This window comes from Corythoichthys intestinalis, chromosome 3 (assembly GCF_030265065.1).
Source record: "Corythoichthys intestinalis isolate RoL2023-P3 chromosome 3, ASM3026506v1, whole genome shotgun sequence".
Classification (NCBI taxonomy): domain Eukaryota; kingdom Metazoa; phylum Chordata; class Actinopteri; order Syngnathiformes; family Syngnathidae; genus Corythoichthys; species Corythoichthys intestinalis.
In genome coordinates, this window is record NC_080397.1 from 64,638,276 (window position 1) to 64,658,544 (window position 20,269).

At 43.3% G+C, this 20,269-nt stretch overlaps 1 protein-coding gene across 1 annotated transcript; it reads left to right on the top strand.

Moving 5' to 3' along the window:
* The first annotated feature begins 1,777 nt into the window (after nucleotides 1-1,777).
* Nucleotides 1,778-18,852, top strand: ercc6l (excision repair cross-complementation group 6-like). Its single transcript, XM_057830774.1, has 4 exons — nucleotides 1,778-2,164; nucleotides 4,350-4,394; nucleotides 8,883-12,093; nucleotides 18,554-18,852. Exons 1-4 carry the CDS (start codon nucleotides 2,124-2,126, stop codon nucleotides 18,764-18,766), a joined length of 3,510 nt encoding a protein of 1,169 aa, XP_057686757.1. The 5' UTR covers nucleotides 1,778-2,123; the 3' UTR covers nucleotides 18,767-18,852.
* The last annotated feature ends 1,417 nt before the right edge of the window (nucleotides 18,853-20,269 follow it).

Sequence of the window (20,269 nt, forward strand, 5' to 3'; positions counted from 1 at the left end):
CAACACATGGCATGCTCCTAATGAGACGACAAAGGGTGTCCTCGTTCCAGATCTGGACTAGGGCATCACTGAGCTCCTGGACAGTCTGAGGAGCAACCTGGCGGTGCCAGATGGACCTAAGCAGAATGTCCCAGAGGTGTTCTATTGGATTTGGTCAGGCGAACGTTGGGGGGGGGGGGGGGGGCAGTCAATGTTATCAGTTCCTTCAGGAACTGATTGCATACTCCAGCCACATGAGATTGGGCATCGTCTTGGACTGGGAAGAACCCAGGTCCCACTGCACTGCGCAAGCGTAGTTTATGACAGTGGGTCCAAGGATTTCATCCCGATACTTAATAGCTGTCAGGGTGCCATTATCTAACTCGTAGAGGTCTGTGTGTCCTTCCAGGGTTATCCGTACCCTGACCGTCACTGACCCACCACCACCACACCCGTCATGCTAAATGATGTTGCAGGCAGCATAACGTTCTCCACGGCATCTCCGGACCCTGTCACGGCTGTCGCATGTGCTCAGGTTGAACCTGCTTTCATCGGTGAAGAGCACAGAGCCAGTGGCGTAGTTGCAAATTTCGGTGGGCTATGGAAAACGCCAAACGAGCGCTACGGTGCCGGGCAGTGAGCACGGGGCTCACTAGAGGAAGTCGGGCCCTCAGGCCTTTCTCACAGACCCATTTCTGATTTTTTGGTCAGAAACATTCACACCAGTGGCCTCCTTGAACAAAGACTCCAGCTGAGGGTTTAAGGACGTTCTGGGCCCTGTCCAGCTCTCCTGGAGTAACTACCTGTCTCCTCGAATCTCCTACAGGCCAACAGGTTGCTCCTCAGACTGTCTAGGAGCTCAATGATGTCCTGGTCCAGATCTGAGAGGAGAACATCCCTCAAGAGAACAATCAGCCACCTCATCAGGAGCATGCCCAGGCATTACAGGGAGGTCATACAGGCACACTACTGACACTCATTTTGACCTGTTTAAAGGACATGACATCAAAGTTGATCCAAGTTTGATCCAAACAAGTCGTACTTTCACCAATGGAGTGCTTAACTGGTATTTTTAGTGAGATTAAATACTTAATTTCCACTATTATTGTAATATTGTTACTAGGATTGTTCTTATTCATCCTGTAAATGTAAATAATTCAAGACAATACCTTTTTTTCTGCTTTGGTATTGGACTTTAAAGTTGTTCAAGAATTAAAAACAAAAACCTCAACCTTATTCTTTTACTTGAAAGATTTTACATTATTATATAACATAATTTTATTTTTGTGTCTGTGTGTATAAACGTGTACGATGTGGATAGGAAGTGATGTTGAAATTTGGTATCGCTTTTGTGTGCAATTTTGTATTGAATGAAAATGCATTTTTTGTTTGTATAATTCCATGTTAATAATAATCCTTTTGCCTGCCTGTACAGTATTTGTAATGCTTTGTCGCTCCCTAGTGGCGTAACTAGTTAGGTTCCAGCTCCAAAATGCCTCGTTCTGCAGACGTAATCACTTGGCGACTCGAGGTCATAGTCCGTTTATCATGTTAAAAATAATTGCAGGGAAAAAAATCAATAAGCACGGTGGGCTAAAAAGACAAGGTAACTTCGTTAGCTATTGTATCATTGTTTCATCTTTCTGTTTGTGCCTTGAACGAGCATAACTTTTTTTTTTTTTTAAGTATCAGTGCCCTTGTCAGGAGAAAACGACCACAGTAAAGCCCTTTCAACTTAACGCTGACATGTTCTTTCCCCTTCCGTATTAGATAACACATTAGTCAAAAAAGGTTAACATTTTTAACAACTGTGGTCCGTTTGTGACCGTTTTGTTTTGCGTTTGGTCCAAAATGGACACGATCATTTCCGGAATGGTCAGCGACTAATTTCATTGGCTGCTGCCGCTCCCTGTGCACCGCCTACTCTACATTCTTCTTGCCTCTAATTGGACAGATGATGTTGGTGGCGTCACCACACTGCCTACGTATGTGAATTTGAGGATTTGGCGGGCGAACGGCGCAGTTACAGTGACGAGAAGAGAAGGCACAAGTCAATTCCACGCTACTCTTTTTTTTTTTATCTTGCGTTTAATATCGCTCCTAAAGTTGCTCAAGCGTTCCTGGTTCAAGACAAGGCTTCAGACATGGATGGCGAACTGGAGGGGATTCAGGACAAGTTGGAGAAGTAAGTTCCTTTAGGTCGACCGATGAAAGCGACAGGAAACTTCAAGGGAGGAAAGGAAAACTTTCCGTGAGCGTTGTCACTTGTCGGCCATTTTGCGTCGGGGGCATTCGTTCTAGTCAAACGAGCGTGCACTTTAAAATGACATTATTAACCGATTTTCGAACTTTTCTTTTTTTTTCTTCCAGAAACATCAGATATGCCGTAAATTAACTGTGTGTTTAAAATTATTTTCAACATCGAGCTCTATCTAAACCACGTTAATGCGGTTTGTTATGAACCATGTGGAGAAAATAAAAGTTAAGCCCTCCTGTACTAGACTCGAGCGACTTGGCAAGTCCTAAATACGTAGCACAGTTTCAAGTATTATGATAGTTTAGTAGAAATCCACAAAATGTTAAGAAAATGTATCGTGTCATTAACAAAATCAGAGGGCGAAGCAGTGCTGCCAGATGGGAAAGACTGTCTCCAGACCAATCACAGCGTAAAACAACCCAAATGACAACCTACTGTTCAAGAAAGATTTTTTTCCCTTTTACAAACTTATGTACATGTTTGTATTATATTCAGAAAAAATAAGTCAACAGTGGTTAGTGGAAAAGATGAACACTTTTGTTTATTTGCTCTAATAAACAATGCTTTAAAAAACAAACATTACAATAGCATTCTAATCAAACGAATCATCGAAGCAGCAAATTTTGATTTGAAGCTTTTTTCGGATCAAATTACTCGAGTTAATCGATTAATCATTGCAGCACCAGTTCATCGTACACTCTTTTTTTAATAATCTAATTTCTATATTCACAGCTTTATATGAAGTGGCTGCTCTTTTTGCCCACCTCTGGTTTGATGCAAACTGCATTTTGTTGTGCTGTACTTGTGCGTGTACAATTAGGTTCGAGCGTTTACGTCACAGCAGCACGGGATCATGCGAGATTTGCGACAACGCAGCCATTTCGGAAGCACGTCTGCATCACGGGACATTTAAATTTAACGGCAAATACAATTGAACTACGAGTACCAAAGATGGAAAAAAGTAAGGAAAACTTGCCAGTTCGATACAGAGACAAACTTGTTACCACGGCGAAGGACAGATATGTGAGCAATTTTAAGAATGTGAACAATGTTGACCCTTACGAGCAAGCCGAACACAAATGGAATAAAGATGTCGACAAGCTTCCACCACTACGCGAAATGGACATCATGCTGTATTTAGTGTTTGGTGTAAGTTACAACACTCATCAGCAATTCCGAAACTACAATTCGCTACAAAGCTACGAACAGTTTTGCTGCGGATGGGTGCCGGGTCTGCACATTATGACCATAGCAAACGGCAACACCATCTTCCTAGCAAAGGTAGGCAATGTGTGTTTACATTAGTCTGTGACCACGGATGTAAAAAATTTTTGTTGCAGAAAATGTAGCCTGTGTACAAATTCTTTGCCACTCTCTCACGTCCAAATATTACAGCTTTTTCATTTAGCAACGACAGGAATTATGTCTTATGAAGACAATGCACATGTATGCATGCTAGTTGTTTAGCTGTAGCTATAGCTAACAACAGGCCGACTTAGGGCATAAAGTTACCGAAATTTGCGTAAACAAACGAAATTAACTTACCGGAGTGGAAGTGCATAGAGCAAACTCTGTGTGTAACTGGAGAATCAAACATTATGCCCTTCCTTCTGATCGAGGCCACCCATGCCATTCTTCGACGTTTGGTAAATTCAGATATGACCTTTCCCTCGCCTTTTCTCCATGTAGGGATCCGGAAGAAACTCAATGGTGTTCTGTCGAGCTGTACATTCTCCTTTCTATTCGATCGGATGTTGCAATTCTTTACCGCACAATAATTTCCAACCATTTTTAAAGAGCGACCTGTGTTGAAATGCCTCACTGTTTATGTTTCCCGCTTCCAAAATGGCGATAGCGGCGGAAACCTCGCAAGTGCCACGTCATACGCTCGAGCCTAATAACATTAAAGTTGAATCTCGGACCATTGCTGGTGAGCATGGAAAATGTTTTCTTCGCCCGATGCCATTTCAATTTGCCGTAGGCATTGTGGCGGGTGGGCAGCGGCGCACACTCTGAATTTGTCAAGGCTCATCAACCATGATTGACCTAAAAAAATGATAGTGATCTGAAAATGTTTTCTGTTCAGTGTCTGACTTTGTTGTTGTCTTCTCAGATGTTTGACCCTGGACGAAGAGGATGACATGGAAGTCTACCAGAGGTAATGATTTTCTAAACTGGATGTATTTTGTGTCTAAGACTGTAACGATTCACAAGCTCATGATTCGATTCACATCTTTTTGTTTTCTTATTTTTAAAAAAAATTTTTTACCCACAATTCAATACATAAAATGATTAAAAAAAAAAAAAAACACACACACACACACACAGTGCAATGCAATGCTAATGCGAACACTAATGCTACGAGTTACATTTAGCATAGACTTCATAATGATCGAAGGGTCAGATTCCACCTTCACCGCGCAACGCCTTTAAGTTGGGGGCCGCCCTACAATTCGCTTCAGTTATTCGCAGTCCGTCTCAGAGTCAACACATGCAATGATCCGACGCCTGATTTGGAATTGAAAAAGTACAAAAGCTGTACCGCACACAAACAGGAAGGATTGTCTCAGGAGTGATTTCTTGGAAGATTCAAGGTAATCATTATATTTTTCGTACCATGCATGCATTTTGAAACATGAAAAAAATCAATGGGAGAAATTAACCACTACAGACAACCATCATTCTTCGACATGTTTACGTAAAGTAAATGGAAACGGCCCTTTTTTCGCTTTTAACCAAGAATCGAGACTCTTCTCCATCCATACCTATAAAGAATTCAGGGATTTAAGCATTTAGTCACAAGAATTTTCAACGGAAAAAGCTCTGTTTACATATGGCGGCCACCTTATTGAGTAACAGACTAGCATCGTACTTTGACATATCAATGTAAAATAAATGCTAACTGCACTGATTGTTTTTGCTTTTAAACAAGAATCAAGACTGTTTTAAGTCCATATCTATAAAGAATTCAGGGATTTAAGCATTTATTCACGAGAATTTTCACAGGAAAAGCTCTGTTTACATAAGGCAGCCACTAGCTACATATACTAACGGACTAGCATTGTACTTTGACATATTTACGTAAAATAAATGCTAACTGCACGTTTTATTTGCTTTTAACCAAGTATCGTGACTGCTTTACGTCCATATCTATAGAAAATTCAGGGATTTAAGCATTTATTCACAAGAATTTTCACCTGAAAACGTTTTGTGATTCTACTAGGTCAGCTTTGACAGCCTCGCCAACAATGCAGGTCCCCTATTTATCGCCCCCGTGTCCCGTCAATACATTACAAAGTCTATGCATTTAGTATGTGATAATCATTGTTGAGACTAGCGGCATTGAAATAAATTGCGTTGACCGACTGAGTCTGACATAGGGGTGGGCGATATGGCCTTAAACACGTATCACGATAAATTGAGCAGATTTACCTCGATAACGATAAATGACGATAAAGTCGCCCAAGCGGACTGTTATATAATTTGAAAATCTGAATCAATGCATGAAATACAGATGAACAGTTTCTTGATTTAGTTACCAGCATTCAATTTGATATATTTAACAATTGTACATGCAGTCTAAACATTAAGTTTATTCAAATGTATTGTAAACAATAAGAATTCAAGTATGAGCATTTATAACAGCGTGTATGGCTTGAGCAATGTACATTGTCAAAATCAATATGCCTGTGCAAACATGTCATTGTAACACAAATGACTTGCAGCTTGAACAGTACACTTCAAAAAGACAATTTATTGTTAATGGCTGCTGTGACATAATTATTCAATACAAGTGTTTACTTTATGGTTTCAGGTTCCCCTCAGTGCATTTTTTAATATATGCACGCATACATGAACCCCCAAACAGACATACAGTACATTAAAGCTATATTGATCTTCTGCAAATGAAACACTTAAGATTTTATGATAGCAATAATGACACAGAATTAAGCACATACAGAAAAATAGCTGGGGCCATTTCTCGGCCATATTATAAGTTTCACCGTTGGATTGTGCTTTATGCTGAATGCTTTACCATCAAAAAAGCTATCAGAGAAATCACACACAGTCAGATACAAAATAACGCGACATAGTAATTCCTAGATGCAGTCCGTGCCCAATCCACTCATTAAGTTCAGCCATTTCGACAAGGTTAGAGCCGCTATCCGACTCCATCACGTTCATTTGTAGCGTTAGCCGCTAGCGGCCGCTAACGTTAGACGCTAACGTTAGACTGTGGCCTGGCTACCAGTAGAAAGCACTGAAAGCACCATCTCCGGAAATCGTGAGAACAAGGGAAGACAGCGGGTGAAAGCCCGTCAGGATGCCACCAAGAGTCTACTAAATGTCGGGTGAAAGTTTGGCGAACCTCCCTTAAGCCACACTCCATCACGTTTTGCTTGTAGCGTTAGCTGCTAGCGTTAGCTTGCCGGGCTTCTGTTTGATTGGCTTCCTGATGATCACGTGACTCCCTACGTAAGTACATTGACTGCTTTCTTAAAGGGGAATGAACATAGACGAACAACACGAGTCAAAGCGGGATGAAAAGCCTATTTTCTTGTTTTATTAATTTACCAAATTTACCGACATGGTCAAAATTACGTCGGTCATCGTGAAGAATTTCGGTGACGGTAAATTTCGGTTTACCGCCCAGCTCTAGTCCGACATCTGGAATGCTGAAGAGATGGTAGAAGTGCTCAAACCAGTGCTTGTGCAGGGTTTCCCCTAGGATTTCTTGAAGCTGTGGTGGTGGTGGGCTGCATTGGAGTCGGACAGCCCCACCATGTCGTGCCGCGGTAAAATTGCTTCATATCATGGCAAATGAGAATCTTTTTAACAACACTTATATTTTACAAGAAGAACCATAAGAAAAATCTCTTTGAAATATTACATTAGCCAGGTTAATGAAATATTTCGCATTTAATGCTCTTTTGAAAGTGCAATCTTGGCAAGCCTTTGTTTTACATCTCCTAAAATGTATTCTCCGACGCATTAAATGTTCCTAATCCGATGATTGATTATTCCAACCAACTAGTGGATAGATTAACCGACTAATAAAACAATCGATAGCAGTGCAACGGTTTGCGGTTTAAAAGCCGAACCGTGCGTTTCGCGCTGTACGGTTCAATACGCCTTTATGAACCGCGCCTTTTCGGTTTTGCAATTAATTTATTCCGAACGCGTGTGGAATGAATTGGTCGAGCTCTGTGTGCGACGTGAAGCACAGCTGTGGAGAAATGTCCAATCGCTGTCAAGCACCTGTGTAATAGAAGCCGAGTAATTCCCTCTCTTGCTTCCACGAAAAGTGAAAGTGAAACAAGAAAGAAAACAAAAAGCTATGGCGAGCGGAGGAGTGGAGAGACCGAATTTTGAGAAAGCACCGGCTTCTTTCAAATCTGCGGTGTGGCAAAATCTGTACGTTTTTCGTGCATTACGTTTTTTTTTTTTTCTCCGTTCGGATTTTGTTACCGTTTCGGCAATGAGACAATGTGCGTTAATACGTTGGTTGAATGACATGAGAAAAGTCAGAGACACTGAGAGGGAAGAGTGTTTGTTGTGACGCTGTAGCAAACGCGATGCTAGGCTAGGTGGCTCCAATATTTCCTGACTGTAGCCGACAGCCTACAATCTACGCCTAGATATCTCATGCATGTAGAACTTCATGCAAAATGACAGACTCTGTAGCGTTAGTAAACAGCCGCCATTTTAGAGCAGTAAACTTCTCAGAAAGGCTTTGTTGTAGTGAACCTTCCTAGGGAACCTAAGTAACTTTTTATCTAAAATACTCCTAAATCGACAAAATCTTGAGTCTATCTTTAAATGATGAAACAGTTTTAAAATTTTCACATGTCAAAAGTAGACAGATAGGAACTAATGCAACAACGGGAGTATTTTTTTATCAACTTGAACGGTTGATTCACAACATTAATGACCTCCAAACATAGCAAAGGTTACTATGTTTGTTTGTTTTTTTTTTTTTTAAAGTTTGAAAAAAACATGAAAGGTAACACCAGTTACTTTGCCAAGTAACTTTTTTACTACTGTGTGTGTATTTCAGTAGTCAGTCACTACAATAGCCAAAGAGCTAAGAGGTATTTTAACAGTCGAAAATGTTTACATTTTAAGTGTTTATTTCATTTTCTTGAAAGCAAAATAAAGGCAGTTTAAAAAAAAAAAAAAGCAAACCGAAACAGAGGTTCTGTGGGCTAACTGAACCGTTGCGCCCCTATCGATAGCTGCAGCCCTGTTCCCACCCCTAGACTTGATCATCATTGTGACGCAAGACAAGAACCCGATTTGATTGAATGATGTCATTTTATGTCGTGTTTGTAAATAGGACCGCATCATACAATTTCTACTGAAGCTCCATCCAAAGAAAGCCGTGACTGAAATGGCAATATTGTCCAAATAAGTTGCAATTGTTGTTGTTGTTTTTTTCCCCCTTTTCCTAAGATGATTCCGACCGATTCAGTACGGTCAGGCGTGTCGCTGTTTGGAGTCGAGTCTTATCTGATTCTTCGGTGTGATTAATCATCCCGCTCTTTGAGTCTAACGATGTCACCTGTTTGTTATGTCACAAGTCAACGATGTCGCTACGGGCGAGCGCTTGAGAGTGAGCGTCCTTTTGACTTTTCTTTGCTTGCAGGCACATACGAGGTGGAAAAGATGCCATCCGAGAAGGCGACATGAACAAAGCTCTGGAGCTTTTCAATATGGCTTACAGCATTCACCGTAGTGACAAGCTGCAGAAGCGAATCGGGAAAATCGAGGAGTTTTTGGCCCAGGATTTAGAGGACGACGACTTTGTGGAAGTCAACGACAGCGGTCTGAAGCTGTACAAGGAGATCTATGACAAATTGTACGCCTACCAAAAGAACGGCGTGGCCTTCTTGTTCGACCTCTATAAGGACGGGCGCAAAGGCGGGATCCTGGCGGACGACATGGGCTTGGGCAAAACCATTCAGGTCATTTCCTTCCTGTCGGGAATGTACGATAACGGACTGGTCAAGCACACCATGCTAGTCATGCCCACCTCGCTCATCACCAACTGGACCAAGGAGTTTGCCAAATGGACTCCCGGCATGCGGGTGAAAGAGTTTCACGGCAGCAGCAAGGCCGAGCGGAACAAAAACCTGGATAAGATCCAGAGGCGAGGCGGCGTGCTGATCACCACGTACACCATGCTCATAAACAACTGGCAGCAGCTGTCGACCCACCAGGGTCGAGAGTTCAAGTGGGACTACATGATCTTGGACGAGGCCCACAAGATCAAATCCAGTACCACCAAAACGGCCAAGAGCGCCTCGGTCATCCCGTCTAAAAACCGATTGCTGCTCACCGGCACCCCCGTGCAAAACAATCTCCGAGAGCTTTGGGCTCTCTTCAACTTTGCCTGCCAGGGCACTCTGCTGGGCACGGCCAAAACCTTCAAGATGGAGTACGAGAACCCCATCACTCGGGCCCGGGAGAAAGACGCCACTCCCGGGGAGAAAGCCCTCGGATCGAGGATGTCTGAAAATCTCATGGCCATTATCCGACCATACTTCTTGCGCAGGACAAAGGCCGACGTGCAGAGCGAAAAAAGCAAGAAGAAAAATACCAGCCACGTCGGGAGGGAGTTGGAGGACCAGAAGGACTCCGCCAACGGAGTGCCCACGCTGACCAGGAAGAACGACTTGATCGTGTGGACCTACCTCAGTAGCATCCAGGAGGACATCTATTGGAAGTTCATTTCCCTGGAGCACATCAAAGAGCTGCTCACGACATCCAGGTCACCTCTGGCGGAGCTGACCATACTAAAGAAGCTGTGCGACCACCCGAGGCTTCTCTCCACGCGAGCTACCGCCACCTTGGGTCTAAAGGACGCTCAGCAGATGTGCGACGACGACGGGATGGACAGTCGGAGCATCGCCAACGTTTCCGATGACACTCTGATAGCCGAGTCCGGGAAACTGGCTTTTCTAATTACTCTCCTCAAACGTCTCAAAGACGAAGGTCACCGTACGCTGGTTTTCGCCCACTACCGAATGGTGCTCGATATCGTCCAGCGCATCCTAAAGAATCTAGGATTCAAAGTCCTGCGTCTCGACGGCTCCATCACGCAGGTGACGGAGCGGGAGCGGCTCATCACCCTTTTCCAGACGGATTCCAGCTACTCCGTCTTTCTCCTGACCACTCAGGTGGGCGGAGTCGGCATCACCCTGACGGCGGCGGACCGGGTGGTCATCTACGATCCCAGCTGGAACCCAGCTACCGACGCCCAGGCGGTGGACCGGGCTTGCCGCATCGGCCAGACGCGGAACGTGGTCATTTACCGCTTGATCACGTGCGGTACGGTGGAGGAGAAGATCTACAGACGGCAGATCTTTAAGGACTCCCTGATCCGGCAGAACACCGGAGACAAGAAGAACCCTTTCCGCTACTTCAGCAAGGAGGAACTGCGAGAGCTTTTCACCCTGGAGGACACCAGGTCCTCCTCCACGCAGCAGCTGCTTCAGTCTCTGCACGCCAAATACCGCAGCAGCGACCCCGCCCTCGACACGCACCTGGCCCACCTCCACACCATGGACATGTTCGGAATCTCCGATCACGACCTCATGTTTTCGCTCAACGTGGACCACGACGAGGCCCTGCAGGGTTCGGTGGATGAAAAATACATTACCGGGCGGGTCCGAAAGGCCCACGAGCTGGTGAAAGCCGAGTCGGATCTGCAGATGCAGTTTTCCTCCATCTTGGAGGCCACCGCTGAGCCGCCGTGGATGCGAAAGCCACAGAACGAGCGCGAGGAACTCTCACCGGATAGAAAACTTGGCAAGCCCAGATCCAGTCTGGGACGCTCGCCGCGCCGTAAAGAGATGTCGCCGAGCCGGCATGACCTAGAGCGGTCTATGGACGGCAAGGAAGGTGGCTCTCAAGGCCGAAACGGCGCGCTCGATTTCACCGGGGGTGAACGCCAGTCCCGAGAAAGGCAAAAGATTCATCGAGCGCGCAGTCACGAGGGAGCGAAGGAAAGCGTTCAAGCGAGAGCTTTTGCTGATGATTCTTTTGAGGACATGAAGAGAGCTTCTCCAAATGAATACAGTGTCAATGAAGATCTAAACCTGAAGTACCACGACATGAGTTTGGACGGGAAACCGCTCCAGAACAAAAGACTCTCTGTCCTGCAGTCGTCCGCGTCTAGCCCGAACGCCGACTCCTGGGGCAGATCCGGCGCCAGCGGCACGGAGCTGTTGGACGGAAACTTCAACCTCCAGCTGGAGGAGAGCGGGCTCTCCGGCAAGGACGAGGAGAGGAAGTCGCTGTCGCGGATTCAGCTGGACGAGGAGAGAGACGACTCGTACCAGGACGTGGAGGAAAAGCTGCTGTCGCTGCTTCAGATGTCGGGAGCTTTCGACGTGCGCAAATCCCTGAACGACAGTCAGTTCGGGCTCGGCGTTAAATCCGACGTCTCCGAAATGGACGAGTCTGTCATCGGAGCTACCAAAAAGAAGAGCGCGAGGGGCCTCATTTATGACACCGATGAAGACGAAGCCGACGAAATAGAGGACGAGGCCACCCCGCTATCAACCAACAACTTATCACTGCAGGGATCCTCCACGCCAAAGTCATCTAGCTCGGGCTCTAGGAGGAGCATCCGGGGGAACGGCTTCCGTCGCTCCGTTGTGCACTCTGTCATCCCAGACTTTGGCCATGTAAACGAGGTTTCAGTGAGGTCTTCTGATGAGGGCGAAGAGGAAGATTTGAACGCCATGACGCACGATACGGCCGGAGAGAACACCGATAATTATGACGAAGAAGGAGAGGAGGATGCGGACGAGGAGGAGGAAGCGAGCCCCCCGAGCAGTAACCCCGAAACGGTAAGTCTGTGACAATACATTTTTTTAATTTTTTCCAGATCAGCTGTTTAGACACGGAAAATGGGAATCTGAGTGTCATTATTCACTGAACACTTTCATGATGCCATATGGGAGTTTGATTTACTGTACGTACTCCTCCCGTTGTGGTTGCTCATTGTGTTTTATTAATTAGGAGAATGCAGTGGACAGGAAAGGCTTTTCTGGGGGACGGAAAGAAAGCAAGCAGACCGAAGAGGGAAAGGACAAACAACAAAATACATCATTAAACATATCTGCTATCTAAGAACATAGTGATCCGATTGTAGTGGCCGGGGGGGAAGTTAAGGCGAAAAGAAAGGTCATTAGGCAGGGTGGGACCTAAACAATTCCGGCAATGTGGTGGTGAAAATTACTGTAAGTGACATCTGACTCTACGCTAATCCTGGGACCCACAATCTCATTTGCCTGAATGTGCCTAATTGTACCTAGTCGTAATTTACGGACTACTTTTTTTCCTTCATTTTGAATCCTGCGGGTTATAGTCCAATGCAGCTTAGTTGTTGATTTATTTGGGTTAACAGGTCACACTTTATTTGAAAGCAGCATCATAAGACTGCCGTAAGACTGTCATAATTTTGACGTGACACTATCATGGGCATTACTGAATGCTTATGACAGATGTCATTATCCGGCAAGTTATTTCACTAACTCTCTCACTAACATTTTTGTCCAGCCAGGATCTTTCACATCCATTCAAAAGTGAGATAATTTACCTGAAAACACTAAATGACATTTGTTTTAAGCATTCATTAATGCCCATGACAGTGTCATGACTTTCAACTCCCTCCACAGATTTTCTACGGGATTGAGATCTGGAGACTGGCTAGGCCACTCGAGGACCTTGAAATGCTTCTTACGAAAGCCACTCCTTTGTTGCCCTGGCTGTGTGTTTGGGATCATTGTCATGCTGAAAGACCCAGCCTCGTCTCATTTTCAATGCCCTTGCTGATGGAAGGAGATTTTCACTCAAAATCTCTCGATACATGACCCCATTCATTCTTTCCTTTACACAGATCAGTCGTCCTGGTCCCTTTGCAGAAAAACAGCCCCAAAGCATGATGTGTCCACCCCCATGCTTCATAGTGGGTATGGTGTACTTCAGATTAGGGCTGCAGCTATCGAATATTTTAGTAATCGAGTAATCGACTGAAGATTCTATCGAGTAATCGGATAAAACAAATATATTTTTAGGTGAAGAGCAATTATAAATATACATGAGAAAACAAGACATTTCATCTAATCTTGAACCATTTTCAGTCAATCAATGTCTTTATTTTCGATGTATATTGTAGCTAGAATTGGAAAAAAAAGACTAATTCACTGCTTTCACTCAAAAAACTTTTAGATCTTATTTAAAAAAAATATATATTACCTAAAAATGCCGTTACGCTTGATAACACACATCACTTAAAAGTTAGGATTTTTTCCCACGTGTTTCAATTGAATTTCTCTTTGTGTCAAGCCATTTTTAAGTTCTAGTTAAGTTTTAAGTTAGTCTAAACTGTAAGTCCTGATAGGATTTTGAGTTTTTGCAGTGTTTAAAATAAATGTATGATACAGGCTGTACTGGAGCACATTAGGGACCAGTGCTACTTGGTGTTTTATCCAGCAATGACTACTGAGCTAAAATTGATAGTTAGCATGATTAAGTTTTTATTTTACACCCTCATCACTCCACAATGCTATGTTATGTTAAAGCCTGTATGTAAGACACGTTAGCCACGCAACGACAGTGGTCATAATTAATTGAAACCTAGTCCTCCGCAGGGCTAACTTTACGTGAGCTAGTAGCGACAGTAACGTTAATCTTATATATTAGCGCTTAGCGCTCTTTATTAGCGCTTAGCGCTGTACTGCTTTAAGATGGCGGCTGTTTGATAACGCTGCCCAGACGCGGCCGAGTCTGTCATTGCGCATCTAGTTCAACATACATGTGATCTTTATGAGACGCATCAGACGCTAGCTGTTACCAACTTAGCATCGTGCGGGCTAGTATTTGGCAACGTCGGCGTCGTTTGTGGCGGCTGTCAGCTGCAGTAAGTTTTTTTTTTTCCCTTCTTCCTCTCCGCACGTGACAGCGCGTTGTCCCGCATTAAAAGTAGTCCGAGCAAAACGTGATGCTTAGAGCTGTCAAAATAAACGATTACTCGAGGTGAATAAAATTACTCGGATCAGTTTTTAAACTCGAGTTACTCGAGTTGCTCGAGTACTCGTTTCAGCTCTACTTCAGATGCAATTCAGTATTCTTCTCCAAACACGAGAACCTGTCAGGCATGAAAATCTCTCACCTTTCGGCGAAATTCGCCGTTTTGAAGTCAAAAAGGATGACCTACGTGAATCGTGTAGATCCGAGGAGAAACATTTTTAAGGGGGGGGGGTCGTTTGTAGGCATGTGGCAGTTACCTTCACGGATTACCATGCTATGAAAACGTCGCGGTTACAAAACCACTAAAATTTTCCGTCATACAGTAGTACGTATTCGTTATTTTTCATGTGTCGAAAATGCAGCCAGAATTAGCTTGGCGCGGCAGCGCTTACCCCTTCCCCTGTTTGATGCTGCGTGTGTCAGTGACGCTATTCCAGCAAACCCAAAAACAAGCACTCCAAACGCAAGGCGTAAATTCTTCAATTTATTGATCTCTCAAATCGTGGTAACTGAAATATACCAAATGAATACATTTAAAACGTTGTACACTCGTATTTTTCCACATGTGAGTAGCTTCAACAGTTTAGCTTCATGAAAAAGTTCGTCAAAAACAAAAGACACATTTTCCTTCCAAATTCAATACACAAAGTTACTAAAAACTTACAAAGACGAATGATAGGCAAGGCTTAGCTAGGACAGCAACTTCATTGAGGTTAATCACTGCCGCTGAGAGAGAAACAAGTTTGTATGCGGGGAGGAAAAAAAAATAAAAGAGCGTCAAAGATCGCTAATTGCGACAGATGATCTTGTACTAAGCACAAATTCACATTCGCTGGAGGAGGTAAAGTATCACTCCCAATTGTTTTTAGATGAATGCATTTGCCAGCATATTGAATTTAGTGAGTAATGGTTCTCGTTTTCATATTTTGTGGTATGACAAAGTTACTGCCGTTCGTTGCAGCTTGCGTTGAACACTGCCGGAGCGTCCGGTGAAAAAATAGCTCCCGTTAAGGTAGCGTCAAGCTTGTGTATTTTTTGTAAACTTTGTTTATTGAACCAATATAGCACAAGCAAATGAGGTAACAACATTTGAGCATTCTTTTTTTTTTCATACTTAAACTAAAAAAAACAAGCTTGTGTATTTAACGGTAATATAAAAGCAGTGTTGTCAATAACGCGGTATCGTAATGCATAACTAATCTGATTACTTTCTTTCAGTAAAGAACAATCTAACGCGTTCATTTTTCTAAATCAGTAATCTGAGTAAAATTACTTTCCTTGATGCCTGTGCGTTACTATTTTGTTATTGCCCCATAATGTGTGTAGAATGAAGAATACTGTAGTCATGGGAGTGACATCATATGTCACATTTTTTAATCGGGGATGGAACAAAAAGGGTCACGTGTATTACCATGATGCGTGAGCGCTGGGAGTTTGCGGCCAAAACAACATAGCCTTACTACCTCGCCAGGATGCAATGAAATAGGCAGGAGATATACTACAAACGGCTACATTTGCACACTGGAAACACAGCCATTACTTCACATTTTTGTCCAGTAAAGATAACAAAAATATCTCCGTGCGCTGCAAACTGCGCTGGCTCAAAAAGACTGTCCACCGCTATAAGCATCCAATTCAAGCACCACTTGGAATTACAGCACAACAGGTAACACGACAGCCAGGACTTTTTGATACTGCTCGTGCTCAGTCCTCGGTTCAAGCTCAGTTGTTGTTGAGGGTTTTGAAAGCTTAGGTTTAAAGAAATTGTAAATATCCATCTTGCCTCCTCAGCTGTAGTTTTGGCTAAGCAATGCAAACGGCTGTCTCTAAGGTTCTATAGTCACATGATCTGTTCGAAAAATAATTTGGACCCATTATGAAATACTTTGAAGGATTCCTGTTCATTTTATTCATTTGTGTTGTTTGTTTTATTGCTCTAAAACTTTTATAGACAACATTTTAAGGGCCATATTCAATGGTCTTTATTTTAAAGGGGAAGTTCAGAATTTTTTACATTAGGCTTAATCTTTGAGTTAGCCGGGGTTTAATTAGTCGTTGGAAATGATTTGAACAAATTCTGTGCAGTTTGACAGTTATTTGTTAGTTTCAGGGCTCCGGAGTGGCTAAGCTAGCGCGAGTCAATGGTGGTTGAAATCAACTCCTTCAACTAATTAAACCCCCGTTAACTCGAATATTAAGCCTTATGTGAAAAATTAAAATGGTCAAATTCGCCACATGTAGGACGTTTTGCCGACGGCGGACATTTTGGCAGAACGCCGGAACATATTTCCTCCACACCTTTCTCACCTTTTTAACCCCTGACCCATTTTCATGCCTGACCTGTGTTTCTACCAAAAAGTTCTATTTTGGTTTCATCTGACCATAACACATTCTCCCAGTCCTCTTCTGGATCATCCAAATGCTCTCTAGCGAACCGCAGACAGGCCTGGACGTGTACTGGCTTCAGCAGGGGGACACGTCTGGCAGTGCAGGATTTGAGTCCCTGGCGCTGCTTTGTGTTACTGAGAGTAGCCTTTGTTACTGTGGTCCCAGCTCTCTGTAGGTCATTCACTAGGTCCCCTCTTGTGGTTCTGGGATTTTTGCTCACCGTTCTTGTTATCATTTTGACACCACTGGGTGAGATCTTGCATGGAGCCCCAGATCGGGGGACATCGTCAGTGGTCTTTTATGTCTTCCATTTTCCAATAATTGCTCCCAGAGTTGATTTCTTTACACCAAGCGTTTTACCTAGTGCATATTCAGTCTTCCCAGCCTGGTGCAGGTCTACAATTTTTTCTCTGGTGTTCTTCGACAGCTCTTTGGTCTTGGCCATAGCAGAGTTTGGAGTGTGACTGACTGAGGTTGTGGACAGGTGTCTTTTGTACCGATAATGAGTTAAAACAGGTTAGACCTCATTAGAAGAAGTTAGACCTCTTTGACAGCCAGAAATCTTACTTGTTTGTAGCTGACCAATTACTTATTTTCCACTCTAATGTGGAAATAAATTCTTTAAAAATCAAACAATGTGATTTTCTGTTTTTTCCCCCCACACATTCTGTCTCTCATGGTTGAGGTTTACCAATGTTGACAATTACAGGCCCTTTTCAAGTAGGAGAACTTGCACAATTGGTGGTTGACTAAATACTTATTTGCCCCACTGTATTTGTAATCCCAAAGAAAGAGGCGAGTGTCTAGCATGTTAGGTTGTCATGAGATGGTTGGAGGGAGACGATCTGTCACCACCCTGACCGACCTGCGTGCTGTCCAAGTTGCGCCAAACTGCGATGGCCCGTTCAGTCCTGCTTGCAGACCAAGTTAATGTCTGTTTTTTTACGTCCTCTTTTTGGAACTCAAAATATGATCACCTTGGAATGACATACAGCTTGCATGTGTAGTCGTTTGTTTTGATGCTTCTGCGTATGCGTGTTGGACCTCGAGTCCGTCCACACGCGTAAACCCGTATTGGCCCGAATATAAGACTCTGTTTTTTTGCATTGAAGTAAGATTGAAAAAGAGGCTGTTGTCTTATATTCGCGGTCTAGACATTATACCCATTCACGACGCTAGATGGCGCCAGATATCATTGAAGCGATGTTCTGTCATGACAGATCTCAGCTTGTCTCAAGTTGAACCAGTTTGCATTATTTTGTTGCAATGTTTTTCCTTATTCAGATTTCTTTTAAGACTACAGTTCCAGTTAGACTTCACTGCAATTTTGTTGTTTTATCACAATAGATTGGTTGATTTACATTTCAAAAACCAGAAGCCATTCATTTACGAATGTGATTGCACTTTAGTTTACATATTTAAATGTTCAGATATTAGGATTTAAATGGGGCAAAATAACATGCTTTTTCTCTCAAATATATTGTTATCATTTGTTTCGGATATACTGTAATTATCTTCTGTATAAAAATGAATATGGTTTTCAAAAAGTCTATATTTCAAACTTGAGTCTTGAAAAAGAGGGGTTCGTCTTATAATCAGGGCCGTCTTATATTCGGGCCGATACGGTACTTGAACGGGCTCAATGGACAAAGGCAGTTTGAACACGCATGCTAAAAAAACGGATAAGACAAAATAATCGGAACTATTCATGAAGACCTGCAGTGTGAACCTAGTCGTCGTGTTCAATGTTCAGTTGATTGCAGTATTATTTCAATTTGAATGTAAAAGCCTTTCACATTTAAAGTTGATTTTGCGTATCGAACCGCAGGTCAAGATTGTGACACAAATTGATTGGTGATTTTTTTTTTTTTTTTTGTACGGTTACAGCCCTATGAAATGGCGTCCAACTCGGCGGGCAAAACGGCGATGGAGTGGGCCGACGACTATCAGTCGCTGGTGACGCGAGGCCACGAGTCGCTCCACCAAGGCCAACTGGAAGAGGCTCTGGATTCGTTCCTTAAGGCCGAGGAAATCCAGCCCGGAGATCCCGAGATCCAGTCGTACGTTTTGGAGCTGAAAAGACAGCTCGGTCACGCGTAACAACAACTCTGCTTTCTAGCCGTTCCGGTCCGGCACAGACTTTTAGTCTTCAGTTGAGTTCAAAATAAAAATTGTTTTCTATGGTTGCCACTGTCAATGGCCTGATTACTATTGTAGTATATTCAAATTATGAGAGCAAATGGGTTCCTTGAAGCCTATTCCGCACGGCAACGCTGTAGAAATGAAGAACGACACATTTGTTTTACTCGAACTAGTTGAGGCTGTATTTCACCCAGAAGTCTAATGACTAATCTTACGATGTACTCGCGTAAGGTTAGGGAAGCAAAAAACAGACCGATACCCTTTCCCACTTAGGCTATGTCTACTTTTTTTGCCTTGTTATTCGGACAAGATTTTAGACCTGTCCGCACAACGTTAAAGGTGCGTTTATAAATGGCGGGAGGAGGAGCAGCTTCGTGTGATGTCATAGTCTACGCAGGTCCCCTCTGAACCTAAAGCTTATTTTTTAACGTTGTTTGATGTTCTTTTTTATTAATAAAAAGAAGCAGGAAAGCAGTGTCTGCACCGTTCCTCTCCATTGTTTACGATGCCGTAATGCCATACCAAAAAAAACGGCGACGGCGCACCCCATAGCGTAATTTCCCTTGGCGCCGATTTTTACACGGGTAGTCAGTGGCTACACTCGACCAGGTATGTGATATGAAAAAGTATCTGAACCTTTTTGAGTTTCTCACATTTCTGCATAAAATCACCATCAAATGTGATCTGCTCTTTGTCAAAATCACACAGATGAAAATAACTAAAGCCACCCAAACATTTATAGGTTTTCATATTTTAATGAGGATAGTATGCAAACAATGACAGAAGGGGTAACAATAAGTGAACCATCACATTTAATATTTTGTGCTTCAGCTTCAACCAGATGCTTCCTGTATCTGCAGATTGGTCTGGCTCATCAATCAGGCCTAATCTTGGACCATTGTTCTCTACAAAACTGCTGTAGTTCAGTCAGATTCGTGGGAGGTCTGGCATGAATCGCTGTCTTTAGGTCATGGCACAGCATCCAAATGGGGTTCAAGTCGGGACTGTGACTTGGCCACTCCAGAATGTGTATGCTGTTCTTCTGAAACCATTCTGAAGTTGATTGATTTCTGTGTTTTGGATCATTGTGTTGTTGCAGCATCCATCCTCTTTTTAGCTTCAACTGTCTGACAGACGGCCTCAGGTTTTCCTGCAAAACTTTTGAATTCATTCTTCCATTAATGATTGCAAGTTGTCCAGGCCATGGGGAAGCAAAACAGCCCCAAATCATGATGCTCCATTTGTAGACAACTGTCGATTGATGAACATCCAAACTTTTAGAGATGGTTTTTTGTCCTTTGCCAGCTTTATACAAATCAACAAACCTTGATCACAGGTCTTCACACAGCTCTTTTGACTGAGCCATGATGCACATCAGACAATGCTTCACATCAAAACAATTCTTACCAAGTGTGTGTTTTATAGTGGGCGGGGCAGCTTCAAAGCACTCATCAGTGATTG